The 21,934-nt window shown below is 45.9% G+C and overlaps 5 protein-coding genes across 5 annotated transcripts; 4 read left to right on the top strand and 1 right to left on the bottom strand.

Moving 5' to 3' along the window:
* Window positions 1-6,128: 6,128 nt before the first annotated feature.
* EDB91DRAFT_1088790 (uncharacterized protein) lies at window positions 6,129-6,963 on the bottom strand (the record flags this gene model as incomplete). Its single annotated transcript, XM_041316516.1, has 3 exons — window positions 6,129-6,156; window positions 6,337-6,706; window positions 6,729-6,963. 3 exons carry the CDS (start codon window positions 6,961-6,963, stop codon window positions 6,129-6,131), a joined length of 633 nt encoding a protein of 210 aa, XP_041168971.1.
* Window positions 6,964-7,660: 697 nt separating this feature from the next.
* Window positions 7,661-8,096, top strand: EDB91DRAFT_1088789 (uncharacterized protein; the record flags this gene model as incomplete). The annotated part of the gene is made up of 2 exons (XM_041316515.1): window positions 7,661-7,756; window positions 7,806-8,096. The coding sequence occupies 2 exons, from the start codon at window positions 7,661-7,663 to the stop codon at window positions 8,094-8,096; spliced, it is 387 nt and encodes a 128-aa protein (XP_041168970.1).
* A 3,530-nt stretch (window positions 8,097-11,626) lies between these two features.
* Window positions 11,627-11,779, top strand: EDB91DRAFT_1034991 (uncharacterized protein; the record flags this gene model as incomplete). The annotated part of the gene is made up of 1 exon (XM_041312784.1): window positions 11,627-11,779. A coding segment is annotated over one exon (153 nt), but the record flags the coding sequence as incomplete, so codon positions are not given.
* Window positions 11,780-15,324: 3,545 nt separating this feature from the next.
* EDB91DRAFT_1281278 (uncharacterized protein) lies at window positions 15,325-16,213 on the top strand (the record flags this gene model as incomplete). Its single annotated transcript, XM_041324732.1, has 4 exons — window positions 15,325-15,474; window positions 15,560-15,773; window positions 15,829-15,868; window positions 15,955-16,213. The coding sequence occupies 4 exons, from the start codon at window positions 15,325-15,327 to the stop codon at window positions 16,211-16,213; spliced, it is 663 nt and encodes a 220-aa protein (XP_041168968.1).
* Window positions 16,214-19,486: 3,273 nt separating this feature from the next.
* On the top strand, window positions 19,487-20,264 carry EDB91DRAFT_1351645 (uncharacterized protein; the record flags this gene model as incomplete). Its single annotated transcript, XM_041326141.1, has 4 exons — window positions 19,487-19,914; window positions 19,967-20,013; window positions 20,066-20,120; window positions 20,172-20,264. The coding sequence occupies exons 1-4, from the start codon at window positions 19,684-19,686 to the stop codon at window positions 20,262-20,264; spliced, it is 426 nt and encodes a 141-aa protein (XP_041168967.1). The 5' UTR covers window positions 19,487-19,683.
* Between the last annotated feature and the right edge of the window lie 1,670 nt (window positions 20,265-21,934).

Genomic DNA, 21,934 nt, shown 5'->3' with positions numbered 1-21,934 from the left:
GAAAATATGGTGATGAAGTTGCTTGAGCAAATGCCTGTTTAGGAAGATACTAACATTAGATATAAGGAACAAAGTCAAAAACAGAATGCTTGATACTCTCCTAGTATATTAAGCTCATATAGCCCTGCGAGATTGGATGGTATAATCCTGTCGGGTAGCTGCCTCAGTGTGATCGACTCAGACTCGGAGGGGGTTCGTGCACTCATCTTCGTTGGTCGGGTCAATAACAGGCAGTCTGACGCCCAGTAAGGATAGTCATCCTGAATAGATCAACAGTTATCCTCAAATCATCCTGCATTCTCATATATTCTGCAAACTGGGCCTTGAGCTCTTCCAGACACTGCACATTTGTCAATTTCACATACATCAATATTCAACAGATAGTACATACACAGAGTCCCCAGTAACAACCGCCTCCTTCTGCCTCAGTACCTGACGTCGTTTCAGCATCTGGCAAGGGAGAATGTTGTTCGCTCGGACCGGCACCTAGACTGATATGATAGCGAGTGCAACTTGAAGGATGATTTAGCTTGTTTTTCAAGTTGACGCGTAGCATAAGACCGGGCAAAGACGTGGCGTCCCCAATTTATGACAGTTCTTAGTTTCTTGTTCGAAGGCTCAGAGGATGGTGACTCCGAGTTTCATGGTCTTGAGTTTTCTTTTCTCTCTGGATGCCTTGGAAGTAGAGCTAGAAGACGAGTTGACAGTATGCATTTTCAAAGGAATGGCGCTTTGTCTGGTCTGCACATCGAAGGCTTTAGGATTCAATAAGTAACAACCATCGCGAAGCTCACTTCTATTTGTGATGATTATATATCATTCGAGTACATATAATGCAGAAGCCTGATAATAATGCACAAAAAGCATGTGTTCGCGACACAGCAGATTCATATCTAACTTGTGCACAACAATATTAATTATCAGTCAGCATCGTCACAGTTGGCAAATGTTCAATGGTGTGTTGAATCTGCCACTGATAGATAATAACTTCCCAGTAGTGACTATCAAATTATTCGAATGACTTGGATGACTTGAAGGTATGCTGCAGTAATGAAAATTGAGCTCAACTTTACAAGCTTTGGAGGGAGCTTTAGAAAGAGACATAATTATGATTGCACTGGTCATCCCAATTGTACTCATCACCATCATTGTCCCCCATAGCTCCCTCATTTAGTTCTCCATTAAGTACCTCTTCACATTCTTCATGGCCATCGTTGTTGTTGTTGTCCTCCTTGTCCTCTTCGTTGTAATCGTGACCCTTGCTATCACCAGCCTCTTCAAGGTCTGTGTCGTCCTTGTTATCTTTCAATTACATTGTCCATAGGATTGGCCAGCGCCACTGATACAGAACCCAGGCAATCCCTAGCGATCTTCCGTAGCATTGGGGAATGTCCGACACCAAGGTGAGTATACCGCATGAACATATCACAATCGACGAATCTGGCTCGAAATTTGAGTGTTAATGCGTTACTAGGAGATCTGTACCACCTACATCTCAATATAATACTGCTCCCAGTCATCCAGCTGTCCTCCAGGGCGTGCCAGTGACTTTCCATAGCGCAGTGAGCTCACACTGCATCCTGTGGCGAATGCAGGGATCAGATGTGCCCCCCTGGATTACCTACCCAGGATCAAGGAACCCAAAGGCATCCCGGTCGGACTCCTCCACAAACCTAATCTTTGGAAGGCGAGCATATTTAATGCCAGACCTATGGCCCTGTATGGCTGCCAGCCATCTTACCCAGAGTACCTCAAGATGCCGCTTCACTAGTTGAGCTCCACCGCTGAGCCATACCTCCATATGGTAGATGCCCAATACCTGGGCATACCAGTAGGGGTGGCTAGGGGTTGTCTCTCTTGAAAGCACCATGACGTCCCCATGTGTTCTTGGATTGATCGTGTCATACTTGCGCCTCAAGTCATAGGTCATATAGTGCACCCACATAGTCTGGATGGAGTAGATCGTGTTATTGGGAATAATAACAGAGTTTTATTCCTCGTCTGTGAACGTATGGTTGCAACAGCTAACATCTAGCTCCTGCAACCTGTAGATGATGTGGTCCCTTAGTTTTGGTACAAAATTCTAAGTGTCTCCATGAATAAATTATACCGTGCCGCCAGAACAATGTTACTTCTACCTTAAGGGCAGGATCACCATCATTTTCTCTGAGAAATGCAAAAACATCGACTGGGTTGTTCCGAGTAGTCGTGATATGGTGATGCTTTTCATAGGACGCCGATGGGGGGGCATTAGCTGGCGGTTGACTGCTAGAGGACTGTGTGTCTCCAACTTCTGCTACTCGTCGTAGTATGCAGCACCTACACTCGTGTTTGGCTAATTGCACCGGGGTATCTACTTTGCTGGTCAGCAGATAAAAGGCCTTCAGTGCTTGGTGAGCAAGCTCTCCCTGACACGACTTAACTTTAGGTACATAGCATGAATTTAGACAGTACTTATGATTTGAGTAGAGAAGGAATCCGTTGTCCCAAAAAGCCGGATGGTTCTCACATAATCCTCCATGGCATGAAACTTGTAGGTTGCCAAGTTGAACCTCTTCATCCTCGGCCCGTTGGACTCCGGGATGGTGCCATTCATTACAGAGCATTGGGCAGCTCTTCGCTGGCGGGCTGCTTTTTCCTTGGGTAATTCCAGAGTAGTGAAAGCTGCACAAGTGTCGTCTTGAAATTTTCGCAACATCCGAGACAGTTTCTTGAAAGATTCCTTGAGAAAACTTATTGTAGAGTCTGAATGCATTCTAAGCTTGGCCAATGCATGCCACTCTGCAAATCGATATAGCAGAGATTGCACAAGTGCATCATGTTCAGCAGGAAACAGCTGGTCAAAGACCAGAATGGCACACTGACAATGAAGATCTATCAGCGGGTCAAATACAGACAACGAGTAAGTAGGAAAAACCTGTAATACGTTTTCAAAATCATGTGCGGCTAATCTTTTCATCTCAGATGTGTTGTCTGAGAACTTATGAATAACGCCATTACCGAAGGTCAGGACCTGTCGAAACCTACAGTAAGGTTAAGGGTTGGCGATTGTTAGCAGGCAACAGCACTGCTTATGAGATCCCCATACCTGCTGTCAAGGGCTGCAATAAGCTCACTACCGCAAGGAAGGGCATGGAGGAGCCTAAGGAGGTGTGTGAACAGCGCTTTGCAAGTGCCTAGTTCACACTCATGCATGAAGTCAAAGCCGAGTGGTCCAAGCTTCTGAGAAAATTGATTCTGTGAGTAGAGTGCATGAGCTGATAATAATAAGAAAAGTAGTCTCACTTACCAGAGTAGGTACCCAAGAGCCCTCTCCAAGGGTATGCTCTACCTTGACACCATCTACTGTATTTCCATTCATGTAGATAAAACCACGAGCTTTGACTACCCTCGTCCTCACATACTCATGAAGGTTGGTGACACGATTTTTCATGTCCCTCGAAAGCCCAAGAAAATTAAACAGGCTTTTCGGTGTCAGACAGTGAGGGCACAGACACAAGCCCATGTCTTTGATAGTCGCAATTAGAGCCCTGTAAATTTATGAGTGATTCGATCTTTTTGATAAGGTGAATGGAGTGACACACTTTTCAGGATAATCAGCGGAATACGTGAAAATTCAGGGAAAGACCCTCTGCACCACTCCATTGGCACATTTCAGAACAATGCCATGGCAGGTATGTGGACAGAGAGTCTTCATCCAACAAAATGTCCCAGCAGGAATGAAATAACTCCCTGCGACAGTGGGCATGAAGGGACGCTATGCCCGTTTTCGATATGCTGAGATAGGCTACTTAAAATATCTTTGACACTGTCAGGAAGCTGATATTGTCAATAGGAGTAGACATATATATGGCAAAAAGGAAAATTTACTGAAGGTAAAAACCCTACCAGGTGACATGCCCCTGACTTGGGTGATGATCGTGTGTATTTCATCGAATTTCCGAAATACATATACAGCGGCCAGGCCTTGGCAGTCCCAAAGTTTGCTAGATGAGTGGCATCGGAGAAAAACATCAGACCAGCAATGACACATTCCAGTGAACATCCAGGTTCCTTCGGCAGCCTCTGAATGTTGTCCTGAGCTTCTAGCCAGGCATCTGAGGTGTAGAGCTCGTCGTAAATCCGCTCTTCATGGCCGTCTAGAGGGTCCTTCCATAACCGTTTAAAAGGAAAAAGATGGTATGCCCCAGCTTGTACGTCTGCAAATGCCGCACGTATGACTTCAACGAGAGGTTGATAATGGAATCCTTGGATAGTGTAAGGCTGAGGGCCATCCTCCCTTGACTTTGTGGGAATATTGATAGTGATGCCACCCAATCGTCTGGAAAAGTAACTCCTTTGCTGCTCTCATCCATATCCAATTTTTGCAAGCTCCACCTCACCGAGAAGTTCTCAAAATCCTTGTGGTCAAAATCATCTGCCAGAATGACATATTTGACCAGGTGCAAGACTTTAGTTTCCGATAATAGATTACCACCAGAATGCATCCAAGACATAAGCTGATAGACAGACATGTTGGGAAAGGGGTAAGGCGGCGCAAAGACCTCTGGTGGAGAATTGGCCCCTTGAGTATTACTGCTGGTAGCTGTCGGAGCTGTTTGTGCAAGTAGCGATGATTGAATCAACTGATCTGGTTCAAAGGAAGGACAGCATGGATAGAACCGACAGAGGCCAAACGAGTTGAAGGTGGTCTTGAGGGTGTCTCTTAGGGTTAGAAGAATGCGTCAAATTCTAGATCGGGCAGGTAGTGAGGCCATTTGTAATAATGGGATGCCTGCACTATCAGAATCATTGAGATCATCTGGTGAAGGCTCGATATCATTGATAGATCTCGGAATCCGTCCCATTGAGAGTGCGCCACGCTCCTCTGAAATGTCAAGAATAATAGGTAAACATCGCAGAGTGACCGCCAAAGGGGACACGTACCTGTTTCATAGTTGGTACCAGAACCACTCCTGGGCTCTATCTCAACATTGACTTGATCGATTTGTGGCTTCTCTGAGTCTGAGCCAAGGGTGTGCTGCGAGTCTACAAGACTCGACTCGAACACACTGCATGAACCGCGAGCCATAGCAGTTGACCTGAGGAGTCTGCAAGGGGCAATTGGTTTCAAATTTGGACTGGTCCCTCACTGGATGTCCAACGACTGAGATTCCAAGCCCCTGCCAAAGTTGAGAATTTAGTACAGCTCGGAAGGTTAGCAAAGACGTCACTCACCACAACTGACTGTGCTTTGGAAAGCTTTATACACGCCTCCTTTGCACAATCTGGTCAGCTTCCAACTCGCCAGACTGCTGGCTCTCTTGAAAAAGAAACAGGATGTGTGATGCCTACTGAGTCCCCGATTGTCCATGGTCCTCTCCCAGGAACAGCCTGGAGCATTGCAAGACACCATCAGAACTTGAAGAAAGAGGAATACACCAATCCAAAGTGTTTGGGGAAAGCGCATGGCACTTTGGAGCTGACTAGCTGTTATGACCAGAGTTCACCGAATGGCAAAGTCTGACAACAACCACTAGGACTCAGTCAAGGATGATGATTAGAACGGATAGTATTGAGCGTGAACGTCTAGGCCTACTACAACAGTAGAGAACGAAGAGGTTAAGTCTAAGGAGTACTTACGCTAACTAACCTACTTTTATACATAACATTGAATAGGAGTTTGAAAGAAATCAGCCAATGAGAAAAGAGTCATATGATACTGCGGATGACTAAGTATGACGTCATGATACATATATAAGCGACTGAGTAAGACAGCAACTAAACAGAAACCCAAGCTCCGACCAGTTCTTCTTTGGGAAGCGAGATTGTTCTAGCCCGTGGAGTAGGGGAGCCAATCGGAGAAACCATGGGTGATATGTGAAGAGGTGAAGGTGTGACATAGTGAGGAGTCATGTGACCGGTTCGGGTACTGGACGTAGCTGAAGGAAACCCGAGAAATGAAAAATGGTTTGTATTAGGAATTCATGACACTAGCACTTGCAAGGACTTAAGTTGCAGCCAGTGGCATGGACATACTATACTAGTCACTGTATTTTGAAATTTCAGAAAGTTTCAGCACCACGTTTATGATAGTATCAGTCATTTGAAAGGGTGATGCAAGAATGCGAGTGACTGTGACAGACGACTCAACCAGTGGTTTCAAAATCAGGCGTACTACGTTACATGATTCAGGTGAAACTACTGGTATTGTGAAGGCGAGTTCAGAATTGTAATGATACCACAGACAATACATAAGAAGCGATTGATATAATCTTCACTGAACGGTCATCTACATTCTGGACAAGCTCTGTAAGCACGTAAGTGACTAGAGAAAATACCTAAAGTAACACATACCAGTTATCCGCGGGACGCATCTCTTTAGCACTATTTAGGATGCTGAGTACAGCGTCGGTCTGACACACAGAAGTCTTGCTGTGGTTGCCCACTTGGGCAGAGAAATTTGCAACGGGTTGACAGGACAATGCCACACGTTGACCCAAGATATCCAGTAGAAACTGCACTTCTTGCTCTGCCTTCAAGTAGTCCCTTTTTGAATCTTCGTGCATGACACGGGCGAGAGCTTCCCACCTTTCGTGTTCCGAGACTTCCCAACATGTGGCGTGGTAGAGCATGTGGTGACATTCACGAATGGCTTCCAGATAGTGGACAACACATTGGAAAGAGCTTAGGCTAAGGTCATTGCAAAATGCTCGTATATGCATTCCTAACCTAAATGTAACACATACTATCAGAACTACTAAGAGACATGTTCAAAACAATTCCTACCCTCTTGCTGATGGCTTCTGATGTGTCATTGAAATCAACAGACCAGCCTGACAATCGGTCAAAAAGACATTGGTCTTCAAAGGACGTGGTCCTGCGATGGGGAAGATCGCCATATTTGCTCTCAAGAGAACAACTTAGAGTCTGTGGCCCAGTTCCGTTATTAGCAATATGGAATGAAATCTTGGAATTAGGCATTGGAGGAAACATCTCATCATCTGATGTGGTGTGGGCTGCTATTATTTTTAAATTTGAGTCTATCTACCAGTAACTACTACAAATGAGTCATTCATACCTGATCCTGTTGTAGAAACTAATGATGGTGAGCTTGGAGGAGAAATTGAATGATGGCTGGGAGTACTGGGAGTCCTAGCAGTGGAAGGATAACAAGGGCACTGAAGAGGTGTGGAGGGGTATACACATGGACTCCCTTCAGCTTGAAGTTCAAGTTCATTGCTGGAAGGTGGAGCGAAGTTGGTGTTCATAATTTTTCAACTCGTGGGGTCTTAGGTTGGAGGTGTTACTACGATTGGCATGCGTAAGGGTTATGGTAAATAGGCCCATCGGAGTTTGAATGTCCTGGAGCTCGTGGCAAGTATAAGTCTTTTTTCTTATAGCACATCACAAAAATGGGAACTTAATACATATCCAAAATGGAACTAATTTTAGCACATACCAAGATGGGGAACTGGGTTTGAACCTTACTTCAGGGTAGTCAGAATTATTGCCTAATTGTGCTACGAAGCACTCAGCCGCCGAAGGCTACGCATACTTGAGAATGTGTGTATGGTGTTGGAGTCTCTGCCCTACCGTAGTACATCACCAGTCACATAGCTAATATAAAAAAGCTCACCCCTGAAGTCTGAACATCTGAATCAATTCCCCAAGTGACACTATGCTGCAGAAGAATATAATTAACACTCGCTTGGCCTTGGACAACTTGAGGATGTCCGAGTCAGAAAGTCAGGAAGCCACCACAATGAGGATAGCGGTAGGTGTCTGCAGCCGTGTTTTTTCATTCAAGTACTGATGGAAATCAGGAGGCTGGAGCTGGTCCCAATTTTGGCTGTAAAGTCATAGTACAAGCTCAAGATTCTCACACCGCTAGCAGTGGTACTTGTCAGACTCGCAAGAGGAAGATTGGAGGTGTCGACACCGTCGACAAGGAGAACGTACTATTTCCGAATGGCTGCGGCACCACAACTATCAAGCGCATCTGCCGGGAGAAAACCAGCACCGACTGGCAGACAGTCCTTGATGTGATTGCATATGGTGAAGAACAGCAAAATAGACGGGATAAAGACATGGTAGTTACTATAGAGGGAAAGTAGTTGCAAGAAATTTTACTTACAGGGACGGTACGGTCATGGTAGCTTTCGGATTATGATCAATGTGTGGTAAAAAGGATTGATGCAGACTCGACTTCGCACTTTATGTGTGCTCTCACGCTGCCTTGGCTTCAAGTCTGAGTGAGCAAAGTATCGGCATTTGCATTGTTCAGATGCACGACCTATTAGTACTATGGTAGACGGTGAGCTGTGAATCCTTGGCAAGAGAAGAAGAAGAGCCTTTGACGCAGCGAATAAAAGTATCAATCAAACTTGAACTTCATGCGCTGGGACTCAGAAACACCGTAGGACAATAACAAAAAAATGGAAGACTAGAAAAGAAAAGCAGTTCAAGTTTGTAGCACGAATGTCACTCTGGGCCGAATTGATGTATACGGTATATGCTGCAAAGTTTGACGCATCGATCAAGTGATGCTGACTTTGCTCGAGATTGACACTCGTCAATTATCGGTTGAAAGGGTCGCAGTGTGGTCGTTTGACTCGGACGGTCCAAGTCAATGTTCGGTCGATACTACTAGTAGTATCCGCATCAGAGATCAAACGATCTGATGAGTCAGGTTCAAGTTCGAGTTTGAATTCGTTGAATGGAGGCCAGATCCATAGTACTAGTAGTAAGCCTTGCGCCTACTAGTACAGATGTCAGAGTCCAGGCCGAATCAATCCTTATCATATGATATGTTTGACGCATCGATAGTGATGCTGAACTTTGCTCGAGATTGACACACTGGGTTCGTCAATCAGTATTGGTTGAAAGGGTCGCAGTGTGGTTGTCTGACTCGGACGGTCAACATTCGGTCGATGCTAATACTAGTAGTATCCGTGTCAGAGATCAAACGATCTGAGTCCAAGTTCTTTGAGTTGGAATTCGTTGAATGGAGGCCAGATCTGTACTAGGAGTAGTAAGCCTTGGCCGGCCGCCTATTACACTGACTTGATTCCCTCACCATATTTTGATTGCTCCTTCATTCACTGCGGAAATGAGACATTGATCCTAGTCTATTCTGAGGCATGTAACTTGTATAATCCCACCTCAACAGTAATTCCAACCTAAAGTTGACGTGGTAAGGATCCTGGGAAGGCAACAATTGTAAATAGACCCTTTCCAGACTTTGTGCTCTCAAATTTCCCGGCCTGTACCTTGCAAAATACTACCTAATACCACGCTAAGTCGCCCAGGATATTTGTTCTATGGCCTTCAGATAACACTAGAAGTTGGTTTCAGGTGAGTTCCTCGAAAATTTCGCTAAGTCCCTTAAGACGAGCCATGAACAGCAGATCATGATGTTTTGAGGCACGCTACCAGCATGCATGGACTATGGAGGTGGCTGGTGGGTACCGAAATAAGGGTAGGGAGATGGAGATGGCTGATGCATATCCTGAGGTGAGTGCTGTGGGCTGGAGGAATGGAGCCCTGGGGTGTCATTCAACTGACTCAGATAGCCTTCGACGTGCAGACCAGACAAGCCGCCATTCCTTTGAAAATGCATACTGTCAACTCGTCTTCTAGCTCTCCTTCCAAGGCGTCCAGAAAGAAAAGAAAACTCAAGACCATGAAACTCAACCATCCTCTGAGCCTTTGAACAAGAAACTAAGAACTGTCATAAATTGGGGATGCCGCATCTTTGCCCAGTCTTATGCTACACATCAAAAACAAGCTAAATCATCCTTGCACTCGCTATCATATCAATCTAGATACCGGTCTGAGCAAACAACATTCTCCCTTGCCAGATGCTGAAACGACGTCGGGTACTGAGGCAGAAGGAGGCAGTTGTTGCTGGGGACTCTGTGTATGTATCTGTTGAATATTGATGTAGGTGAAATTGACAATGCATGTTGCCTATTCCAAACTGAGGTCCAGGGCTGAAGAAATCATCACCTTGAGGCAACTGTGGCACCGCTTGGTTCCCGACGTTCAGCGGAGATATATGGGACTGGGGTGTATTATATTGCAGAGGGTATGTTTCTCCCGCTGGTTGTTGATAATTGTGTGCATTAACGTGGGTAAGAGCACTGCTAGGGCTGTCTCTGAGGCTGGCCTTAGAACTTGTACTTGGCCAGAGCAGGGTGGTGGAGGATACTACCAAGGACCAGGGAGCATCTGTGGGGGGCTAGCAGGATGGTTCTCTGATACATTACATGGCTATTCAGAATAGAAGCAGATCCGTTTTCTCTTAACTGCAGACACAGTAGATGTGCAGATCCTCGTAACCTGATTTGATACTGCGTCGGTTTAGACGCTAAGGCAACAAGCCTATCCCTGACTCAAATCCTTACAATTCAGACTCGGTTTTGCTTCTCAGATGATGATATCATCATCATGATGCAACCTCCTTGCGATTTTATGCCTTGGGTTCGAATGGAACACACCTTTTCAATCTTCAGGTTGAGGTCTTGCACTCGAGCTTAACTCAGAAGCACGATTTTTCATATACCAACTTGACTCGGAAGTTGTCTGAGCGAAGCACGTCAAATACAGGGCAAATCCTCATCAATCAAGTATGTTTTCTAATAATTGCCTGTGTCATATCATGATGCTGCGGCTTGCCTGGCATAGTGGAACTCTGCAAAATCCCTTGAGCAATCCCTCACTGTTACTATTCGCGAGCACAACCTTCGCTTTCAAAAGAACCTTCAACTTGAACATTTGCAATGTACAATTGATGGAATTGAAAGCTTGAACAATATCATGTTCTGGCATGTCGCGGCGTCCTTTGTCTTTGTGTCGTCGAGAAAATTTAGTATTGAGGCTAGGTAGGCGTCGTCCTCTCACAGTCAGTTCCGCAGATTGAATCTACTAGTAGTAAGGCTAGGGCGAGGAACTTTGCGTCGCTTGCCCCATGGCATGCAACCTGTTCCAAATGGGGATGCGGGGCTCAAGTCTTCTCAGTGGATCATTCTGAATGATCTCATTATTGGCATTGCGCTTCGTCACGGTCAGGTTTTGCAGCAGGACCGGCAGGCTTTTATGCACCTTTTCAAGCTCATCTTTGAGGTCTGAAAGGTTCATTGCACATTGCGCAATCCTAGTATTTCTGATATAAACACCCAGGACAAGGCCGTGCACAGGAGTCCTTCCGTGGCTCGACAGTTGGCCTGCTGGCCTTAAGCTCAACACCAAACTCAGCCTATTTTATTCAGCACAGCTTTATGGGGCTGATTTCGCTTTGGAACAGAGTGTGCTGACATCGTCCCTGTGCGATACCCTGCATGATCCTCATTGATGTATAGGAAGCTTCCAAACTGTCATACCTCTCCTTCCCATCATGATGGTATTCAGTATGCCTTGAGCTTGGGAGCGCATTTGGGGTGACGATGATGCTTGCTATGGTATGTGATATTGTGTGTATCTTTATGGCACATGTACTACAACTGTGCTATCTGATCTCGGTGACTATGGTCACGGTGTATGGTCATTTGTTATGCTTGGTGGCGTCGCCTTGGAATCTTTTTTGAGGTGAATCGTTTCACTGGCATGATATTTTGAGAACTAGAAATAACCCAACTCAAGCGTCCGACGACATAATATGCTAAGGAATCGGACGGATCCTTGGGACTACAATGTCGACCAGCTCCTGCTGGGGACCATGCTCTTCACACTCGTCACTTATCTCTTTCCCACCATTCTGGTGTACTATATCTTATTCGCCACAGCAAGTCTCAGCGTGGCCCCATGATGTGACATCATGACCGGATCCTTCCAACGATCCTTGAGTTAATCGATGAACTAAGGGCTTCTCCAATTATTATTCAGTCCGATGTGTTTCGCTATGGAACTTGTTCATCAAAACAAGATATGACATGTCTTATTACAACTCCCTGGCATTGAGCTACGCAAAAATTCTAGAACTTCTTCCTCAATTTGTCATGCGGTAACCCTATGCCCAACAGGTAATTTGAAAGTCTCGCCCCAAACTTTCCAGGCCACAGTGCAAGGTGAATTGAATCCATCATTAAATTGTGCCGGTGTTGAAAGCCTAATTAGGAATCTCTGATATAGCACCCATGCCTCATTGCTGGGCTGTGCAGTTCTAATTAGTCAAAGGGTTTGTCAAAATTGTCATTTACCAGACTGGACTGAATCTGAACGTTTTGAGGCATAGAGGGCGGCCGAAATAAAACTTATATGATGCTGCTGTGCTGTTGTTGGTACTAGCCTGGTAGTCTGAGACTACCCAGATTCTGATGTACTCATATGATGGACAGCCCACCAATGCTGCACTCAATAACAATAGCCAGAGTCATCCGAGTCTGGCAGCTAGTCATTCCAGCTATCCCCAGGCCGCCAGCTTTGATTTGGACTACCAGCAGCCCCACCATAACTCGTCCCACTTCATGAATGTGCCCGGGCCAGTGAGCCAGAGCTCTGACATGGGCGACCAGACATTAGCATCGTTTCCCTATACGCCACTTTCTTTCCCTGGCCGTGCCTCCCACTCTGCAAATACTTTTCCAGACCCCCACTTTGTTGATTTACCCACAAACCTTTGCAATCGTTATGATCTCGTCATGCCTGGCGCTGACAAAGATCCATCAATGTCATTCGTCGATAACCCATTCCAGTTCACCCTCAATCCGCATGTAGGGTATCACCCGGTGTACAACCCTTCTGCTATCCCTTACCAGGGATCTGGGCCATCGCACCCATCTCCTTCTCAGTACTTTCCTGTATTCCCTCCTGCCCATCATGTCTGTTGATGGAATACCCACTTTAGCGCCAGGCTCAGAGGATATTGGGCCTCTTGGAAAGCTGCTACATCTGGATGAGCCAGTTGTCCCTCGGAGACTTGTTCCATGTCAGGGAGCCTTTGCCTCCCCCTCCATGTCCATCTGGATCACACAATCGTCAACCACAGGAAAAACCAGTTTGAAATCAAATTTTGGCCATACCCTCGTGTGCGACCAAAGTTGAGGGGTTTAACGTTCAGGTGGGCTACCATCATTATTTTTTATAAATTGTTAATCACTAATGAATTTCAGGGCGCTACTCCATCCACAGCACCTTCGCAACCATCTCGCATAGCGCCTTTACGATACAACGACAAGATCCAAATCCATCGAAAAATCTTCGAAGACGCACTGCGTGACACTCATTCGATCCATGCTCAGTACATGCCCATTCTGGACTGAGCAAGAAACAAAAATGGCGGCTCATGAGGCAGTTGGTTTCAGCAGCAAGTGTATATGATGAAGGTAAGCTGCAGTACCTACCTTAATTTTCAAATGTATCTGAAACTTCCAAAGAGTATGGGAGTCGATGGGGTGCAGAAAACCTCACTGTGTTCTACATATCATTCACAATGCCACCGTCTGCAGATATCATGTCAACATGCAAGAAAAGCGCCCATGGTGTGGCCAAAATTCGGGTATGATCTTTGCTCGTCAATCTGGTCGGAGGATCACGAACCACAGTATCTGATTGATATGGTGAATGTCATATACCTGATCTGACCGCTCCGATACTGATATCCTGCTCCGCTTTCCAACCCCTCCGCCCCATTCATCCTCCACTCCGTCCAATCACAAGTCCGCATTCTGCCCTACACTTCCACTCAACCGCTCAACCGGTCCCCTTCCATAACCTCTCCATTCAACTGGAGCTCTTTCCCCTTTTAGATATATGCCTTCCCTATTGGTACATAGACCCTTACTTCCGGATGGCCGGTAATTCCTATTACCACTCAATCGCTGATCCGATGCATACATATTGATATCTGCCCCGACTTATGTCTTCGCCTATGTAAAATACTTACAAACTATATCCTTGGTACATAGCTTTACTGCATAGTTATCCTGATCACTGCCTCATACATAGTAGTATATAACATATCATGTACTTAGATATTTTTCCTCAGTCTTAATATTACTTGTCTTCTCACAGTTATATCTTGTGAGAATTCTCAGTAGAACCTTGCCTCCTCTGGACACAAGTCTCAACTTGTTGTCACCTCCGACCCTCTGACCCTCTGCTCCGACTTAGAGCCGTTCTCTAAGTCTTCCCCTTATTACTCCGCCCCTATCAAATATCCTCCTTCGCCCCTCTGCATTATCCTCCGCCTTTCCCGCCCCTACCAACATTCCCCTGCTCCTATCTCCTCTCTGCATCACTCCCCGAACATCGCGTCATATGCACAGTCGTTATCAACACCATTTTGAAACTCGGCTACGTGCCTTACATTACTGAACTTGATGCTTTGTTTTGCACAGCTGCAGCGGCTGTGGAGTGTGCTCTACAGGAGCTAGCGAGCGGACAGCTAAACATGTCCATTGACTTTGGGGTATCTAATTTCAAACCTAGGTATACATTACTATCGGAGTATATTTGTGACCACATCAAAACCAACCCAGAGAGCTCTGCTGTGTTGGGAAGAGTTCAAAAACCTGCATTCATGCCAGATTGGTAGACATAACCACATACCATGCTTGATTTTCGTGCATTCAACTTACGTCAGTTACTATAGTTATGGCACGTCCTACTAGTAGTATACATGTAATTTGACCACTTTCCGTCATGACAATGAAGTTGAAGTGAAACTTATGCCTAAGAAATGTGTTGTTCTTCAGGTTGACTGCGTCTACTACAGTGTAGTTGACAATAAGAGAGTCATGAATTCACTGATTAACGGTAACATTCAGATTCCGGAAGCTTATCACTGATTCCGATTCCGAGCTCAGTCCGTCACTGCCACACCTTCAAGTTATTGCCCTCTCTGCTAGGTTGATCCTGCAGCCCATCCCCATGCCAGTTGTAGATGAGAGTTCTTCATCACATCGTTTGGAAAATTGCTGATATTATGAGTGACAGGTCACAACTGTGACTTGGCCTCAGTGTGTCATGGTATGCATTCAGTGTACAGATGCTGACGCAAAGCCCAACGCAAGGTTCAAGGCAAGTCATCTGTGCTTCCCTTTCACGCTATATCTAACTTCTTGACCAGGGATGGCCAGATGTGCGCCATCCTTTCCTCATTCCGTCTGATCTCCAAGCAGCAGCCCAACAACATCATGATAGGCTTGCTGAAATCGAAATATGTCAGTATATCATCACCCATAACCATAAGTCCATGAGTATATACCCTATATACGCTCATTTCAGTCAAAAATTCTAGCATACCGAGGATTCTGCCATGCACGCGAAAATTCGCATCCTAGAAGCTAAACTGCGCTGATGTTGCATGTCAACTGAATGGAAAATGCTTACTGCTGACACAGGATGCTAGCCCAGTGTGACCATCTTGCAGAAACATATTTCGATGGGTTTGAGCAGGACCTGGGCAAGTGCGAGCTCAGGTATGCACTTTCATTTGACCATGACCTAGATGTGTTTGCTGCATCTATTGGGCTCATGAAAACATCCGTCACTGTGATTCTCAATGATGAAGGATGCATAACACTGCCTTTATTGACATGATGTTTGTTGCTCACAAATCACTCCAAAAACGATACAGGAATCAGGAGTAAAGATAGAGCTTATGGAGTGGCGCATGGAGGTGGTCAAGAAGCAAGCAGACACCATTGCAGATCTTGAGATTGAGCTCTCGAAAGCACACAAGCAGGAGCGCGCGTATGAGGAAGCAATGGAGCAACTGCAGGCAGACCTAGATATGTTTGAGCAAGATAACGCAAAGCTGAAGGCATTGGCTGCTGCTTCGGAGAGACAAGGTATGTTTCTTTGTATCGGGGTTAAATGAACAGTTTGGTGACTGCGCGTGTTTAGCTGCTGGCGCACAGCTCATCAATTCAGAGAATGTGCCCATGTAGGGCAATGTGGAGACATCACACCTTCTGGAGCAGGTTTGTGCAGGTTCAATGACATCTTATTGTTTTTCTGACTCTTAAGTAGATCGAGGCTCTTCGTGGCATTGTCCGTTTCTTGCACACAGAAAACTCAGTATCTCAAAGGGCCTGTCAGCCGTGTACATACACCTCCACTAGACCCCTCAGGTCAACCCGACACAGACGAATCAGATTCCAAGACCCCACCCGCGCCTCCTACCATTCACTCGCTCGTTTTTGTCCGGCCCACCAACCCCTCCACTACCAGGATTCATAAGCTTGCCATGTCACTGGATGGTATGAATATGCATGCTTGTGTTGGTTAAGCTAAATCAGGGAGTGCAGCACAACCATGAGTATTCTTGATCATTCGCACTAACAGTGCAACTCAAGCTCCAGTTCATGAATCTGCATGCTTGTGTTGGATAAACTGGATCTGGGGAGTGCAGCGCAACCATGAACATCACCTACCATTCACTCGCTCGTTTTTGTCTGGCCCGCTGTGGGTGAGGAAAATAGACTCTGTGAGATTCAGAAGTCTAACAAGGGTGCTGTTAAGGTCGTGCTCAAGGGAGAGGTTGCTCAAAGGGCTTTGGCTTCAGCTCATGCACTGCGCCCCTTACCCAAGTACGTGCCCTTTAATTTCCGGGGAACAGAGGGGAAGTCTGATGGAAGTCCGGGGAGTTCCAGAGGACTTAGTGTTGGTGGAGTTTGGCGGAACTCTGGAAGGTTTATGCGGGGATGGAGTAAGGCTACTATGGAAGTCCAGAGTAGAAACTGAACAGAGGTTAGACTACCCTAAGGTAGAGCTGGAGAAGTAGTCCTAAGGTTTAACCCCTGAGACTCGGAGGTGGACAAGAGATGAGACTCAAGTCCAGAGATTGCAGGAATGAGCAGAACTAAGATGATATTCAAACTGAGGAGTTCTGGAGTATCACCGGGGTTTATATACTGTAGGTAACATGTAAGTAAATCAGTCAGCAAAGGTAAGGGCTATGTATGAAGCATGTGGAAAGTCTATTACTAAGTGTAACAGATCAAAGCAGTGAAGTCAGAAATGAAGTAGGAATGGACAGATCAATAAGCATAGCGGAAAGGACATAACTGGTGACCGGAGCAATAGCTAATCTAAAAGGAGTTAGGGGTGAGTGTGGAGATGAAGGCGGAGTGCTGGGCGGAATAGCAGGATGGAGAACCAGACTTTAATGGAGTAGATCCGGAATTCTGGATCCAGGAGGTATGGGATATGACAGGTGCGAGACTTATACTCATCCCGAGGGGATTGCTACTGGGTAGCGAGTCCTCAAATAAGTGCGAGGAAACAAAGACTAGACTCTGTCTAGTGACCCGAAGGGTTCCGGTCCTTACTAGGACTGGGAACACAAAGATGCAGAGGGTTCCCGACGAGCGGAACTCAGCGCGCGACGAGCTGGAACTAATGGAACTAACGCAGAACAAAAAGAACAAACGGGGAACAAACGGAACTAATGGGAAACAAATGGAGGGAAAAGAAACTATGAGCCTGCAGGAGGATGATTGGGCAAAGTCGGACCAGGCTTGTGTCTGGTACTTGCTCCAAGTCGTCGGATCCGATGTTGGGCATTTCGAGCGGAACTCACTGGGGGCGGGAATGATGCAATGTGATCAGGAATAGATTCAGGAAGATATTTTAGACAGTGAGTGGAGTACTGGGAAGTACTCTGTAAGTGGAAGTGGGGTCAAGTCTATCAGAAGGTAAAAAACTAAGATCCCATCTATTGCTACCTATATAGGAAGGGGTTCTGAAATGTGCTATGCTACAACCAGGGTGAGGCTGTGAGATAAGGAATCGGTCCCGAGTAGTGGAAGGATCTGTATAAGTACCGTAACACATAGGTAAGGAGATAGGAACATGTTAGTAACATGGGGAGCATAGCTAGTACTCACCAGCGAGGATGGAAGGACAAGGACAGGACAGAGGAGGACGTTCCAAAGGCTAAAAGGATATGATGCGTGTGGTATGCGATTGTTCCACTGGGTTCCGCTGGGTTCTGCTTGGTTCTGTGTAGCGGACGGCTCGGGGAAGATGCAGATGGGTAGCGGGATGGTAGCGGAACACACGGGAAAATGGTGGGAAGGCATGGGAATTATATGGGATATGGGCCTACAGTGGGGATGTTCCCCACACTGCCAACCCCTCCACTACCACACAGCTCCCTGCCTGTTATACCTGCTGTGTTCTTGGCAAGGCTCAAACACCTATGTGCCACTGAAGTTTGCATGTGCCTGCCACTAGAAATCTACCTCGCAGACCTATTTACCACGATGCGGCATTTGGGTGCGCTAGACGCCATGATGCTTACTGCCCGTGCACGCCAAGATGCGGAGGTCCTTTTCAAGCTCAGCTAATTATGTACCAGACTTACTTTATCAAATTGTAGTGATATTGAACACAACATCCAAAAACCCTTGGAGCAATGCCCTTAGTCGCCAATGCCAATGCCAAGTTAATCAATTTAAAAGGCGTGTTCTACCAAAAAGTCATAAATAATGTTATGATTGAAACATAAAGAAGCAAATATAATAATGCTCAACAAATGGACACACTTGATGCTACCAGCCCCCACAGGCAGCGATGGTGCAATGTCACAATGTTGTCACAAACTCGCGTGCTAATCTAAATTTGATGATCAATGCAAACACCGCTTTCCACGAGAAAGCTTTGAATAACCATATAATTAAAACATAAAGAAGGAAACATAAGAATGCTCAACAAACGGACACACTTGATGCTACCAGCCCCTGCAGGCAGTGATGGTGCAATGTCACAATGTTGTCACAAACTCGCATGCTAATCTAGATTTGATGATCAATGCAAACACCGCTTTCCACAAGAAAGCTTTGAATAGCTATGTAATTGAAACATAAGTATTGGAGAATGAGAATGCTCAACAAGGGGGATACAATTACACTACCATCTCTTGCTGGTCATCATGTTACGATGTCACGGCCTCGTCACAAACTCCTCATGGTAATCTAGATTTGCAGACATCAATGGCTATGTATCAACAACTCAAATTTATCGCAGCATACATAGCCATAATTAGCAGAGGCAGAATTACATCCTTCTATAGTTTCCATGGCTACAATATCAAGGACTCATGAATTCACTGATGTGACAGAGTATCTATATCATCACGGATTCACAGGACCAACAGTGATTGAGTTTGTCCCCTGGACTACTACTGCAGTGTCTTATGATCCTACCATGTAGTGGATGAATGGATAAAATTGCGCTTCATACCATGTCACTCGGCTCCTTACAAGTTTTCTGTGTGTGAAGAGCGCAAAACCATTCTCATTGCTCAAGCTCCATGCAAATTTCAATGGCGGCTGATGGGCTGTGTCGCTCCACATTCCGACTGAATGTGGAGAAGCCTGATGGATAATCCAACAAGCCTGTCATGGGCATCATGCAGGTATGATTTGTGGTATCCCCAACTTTGCTTTGTGCCAATTTCGCGTGATACATTCTTAGACTGAAACTTGGGGTAGCAAGATGCCAATAGCTGCCATTATCAAATTGAAACCTGTGAAAGGATATTAGCATTCGTCAGGCAGCACACCACCATAATCACAGCTTATGTCATGCCCCTGTAAGCTCCCGACCCTCTACTCACAGGTTGGCCCCAAAATCAGCTGTTGGAGATCCGGACCGTAAGCTGTGATAAATCATTTGGGGGAATGTCCATCCGGATCACACCAGCTGGCATCAAGCTTCTATATACATTCTCCTGATTACCCAGAGTGCTTGTTCATGACTGGATGCTGCTACGGGCGATTCCACACCCTACGTGGCTTTTATACAGCATGTGTTGCATGGCGTGACTCAGGCTCACTCCAAGTCGTTTACTTGCAACAGTACAATATGGCTACTACAGGAACTCCTGCGATTTTGGAGTTGCACTTGCAACCAGGTGCGGATGAAGCGATTCTAGCCAAGCTAGGATACAAGCAGGAGTTTCTCAGGGAATTTACTCTGCTAGAGGTGAGCTTGGTGTTATATTCCTTCATGGACACACAAACCAACAGTTGTACAGGTGGCTGGACTTGCATTCAGCTTTACAGGACTACTACCTGGTATAGCGTAAGCTGTGAGCATCTCGACATCGCTCCTTTACTGATAGACACCAATTCAGATCTGTGCTTTTTTATGCTATGCCAAATGGAGGGCCTGTCGCTATGGTTTGGGGGGTAAGCTTTCATCATATGTGAGGATCACAGTTTTCACCTTTCCCTGTGCAGTGGGTAATTGCCACCCCCTTGATATTGTGCATCGGGTTGGCGATGGGAGAGCTCGCATCAGCAGCACCTACTTCTGGTGGCATATGTCCTTGACCCCATCATTCATTCATGCTTGGCTCAACAGGGGCTAGTTATACTATTGGACTTACTCGCTTGCTTCTCTGCAGTGCCGAAATTTTCTGTCGTGGATAGTTGGCTGTCAGTCTTACATTTCGATATCATACTGCTGCCCGTCCTGACATCTCCAGATTCAAATACCATAGAGAATATCGCGGGAGTCGGTAAGATGAAGTTCATCCTTGCAACAGTCTCCCTCTGATTGTGTGGGACTAGCTTCCGCAAACTGGGCTTGTGCGGTTCAAATCACAGCAGCGGTCAGTATCGCCTCTGACCAGGCATATTCGACTACCAACGAGCAGCTCTAGTAAGCCAGGGCTTGGCCCTTCCTCTTTCAAACACAACAATATTCAAAATGGTTGTCACAGCGGTGTATATGTGGCTTTGGTATTGTTGCATGCTATTATTGTGAGCTTCGGTACCAAAGTCTTGGCGAGACTGCAGAGACTACTCACTTTTTTGTGCTTGTGTGCTGCGTGTTTAAATTGCCAGCTTTTTTATCCTTGTCTACCTTGTTGGCTTTGGCAAATATTCAGTAGCTTGTGAAGCTCACGGCACAAGTGAGTAATTAAAAACAAGCGAAAATAAGTCTCTATTTTTGTGGCAAGTGCGGTTAAGGAGTTTGTGAATTTACTGATGCTAGTGGATATTACTATCTCAGGTTTCAGTTCCATGAGTGTATCACGTGACGTGAGCTTGCAGATACTACAGAGTGTTATCTGCAGTGTGTATGAGAGCCTTGTTGAGTGATCCATATGATTTGCGTGGAATGTGGACCATGGCATCAACATTAGCCTCAAATGGTTCGTCATACTCATCTTTTTCTGACTCGTCTGCCGGCAAAAATGGCATGAAGCCTGAAAATTGAGAATAGTTTTGCACCACAGAACATGATTTGTGTCGTTCATTCGTTCCACGGCTAGAATCACCGTAACGTGTCATAAGACCTAACATAATGTTGCAGTACCTGTCGAGCTCGTATATGGATGCTTTGTCTGTAGGTAATAGTAGTGGGATGCAGATACAATCTTCATCATCCGAGTGAAGATTTAGGGGGATTTTCCACGTGCTAAAAATGAAAAGGGAGTGCCTTGGCCTTCTTCCATAGTAGGTACCTGCGCAGATATCAACACAGGTTGACAGTGGACACCGTCTCCACCTGAACACCAAATATTTGCAGTGGCCTGGGGAGTGGGAGGGCGCATGGTGGCCGAGTCGGGCAATGCTTGGTGGTCACGACATAGGACAATACCAGATGGTCGGGCTTGGCTTGTTGACGTTCGCTGCGACAGTATGAGTGACGATATTTGATGAAGCCAGAATTTGGCCAGAATTTCACCACTGTCTGCCAGGCTCCAGCCTACGGACTTGGCAATGGGAAGTAGCACCGCATAGCTTAGTCAGCAGCCACTTTGTTCATTCTTCCTTTAATGACTTCAACAGTGCTGGTGATACGCAGTGCCATTAAACGCATCCATCATGAAGCTGAAAAAAATACCATATCGTTGCCCAGGTCTGCGAGAGTGTCGTATCAGTCATGCATTCTCATGCTGAGAGGGGGCATCTCCCTGTCACCCTTGGCGGAAACCATTCCTGCACTATGAGCACTATGGCATATCAGGCACGATGTGGTGAGTTTTTTGGTT

This window comes from Suillus paluster (assembly GCF_016628075.1).
Source record: "Suillus paluster strain FC165 chromosome Unknown EDB91scaffold_231, whole genome shotgun sequence".
In the NCBI taxonomy this organism is placed as follows: Eukaryota; Fungi; Basidiomycota; class Agaricomycetes; order Boletales; family Suillaceae; genus Suillus; species Suillus paluster.
The sequence above is the reverse complement of the archived record's forward strand: the minus strand, read 5'-3'. Positions and strand labels throughout refer to the sequence as shown.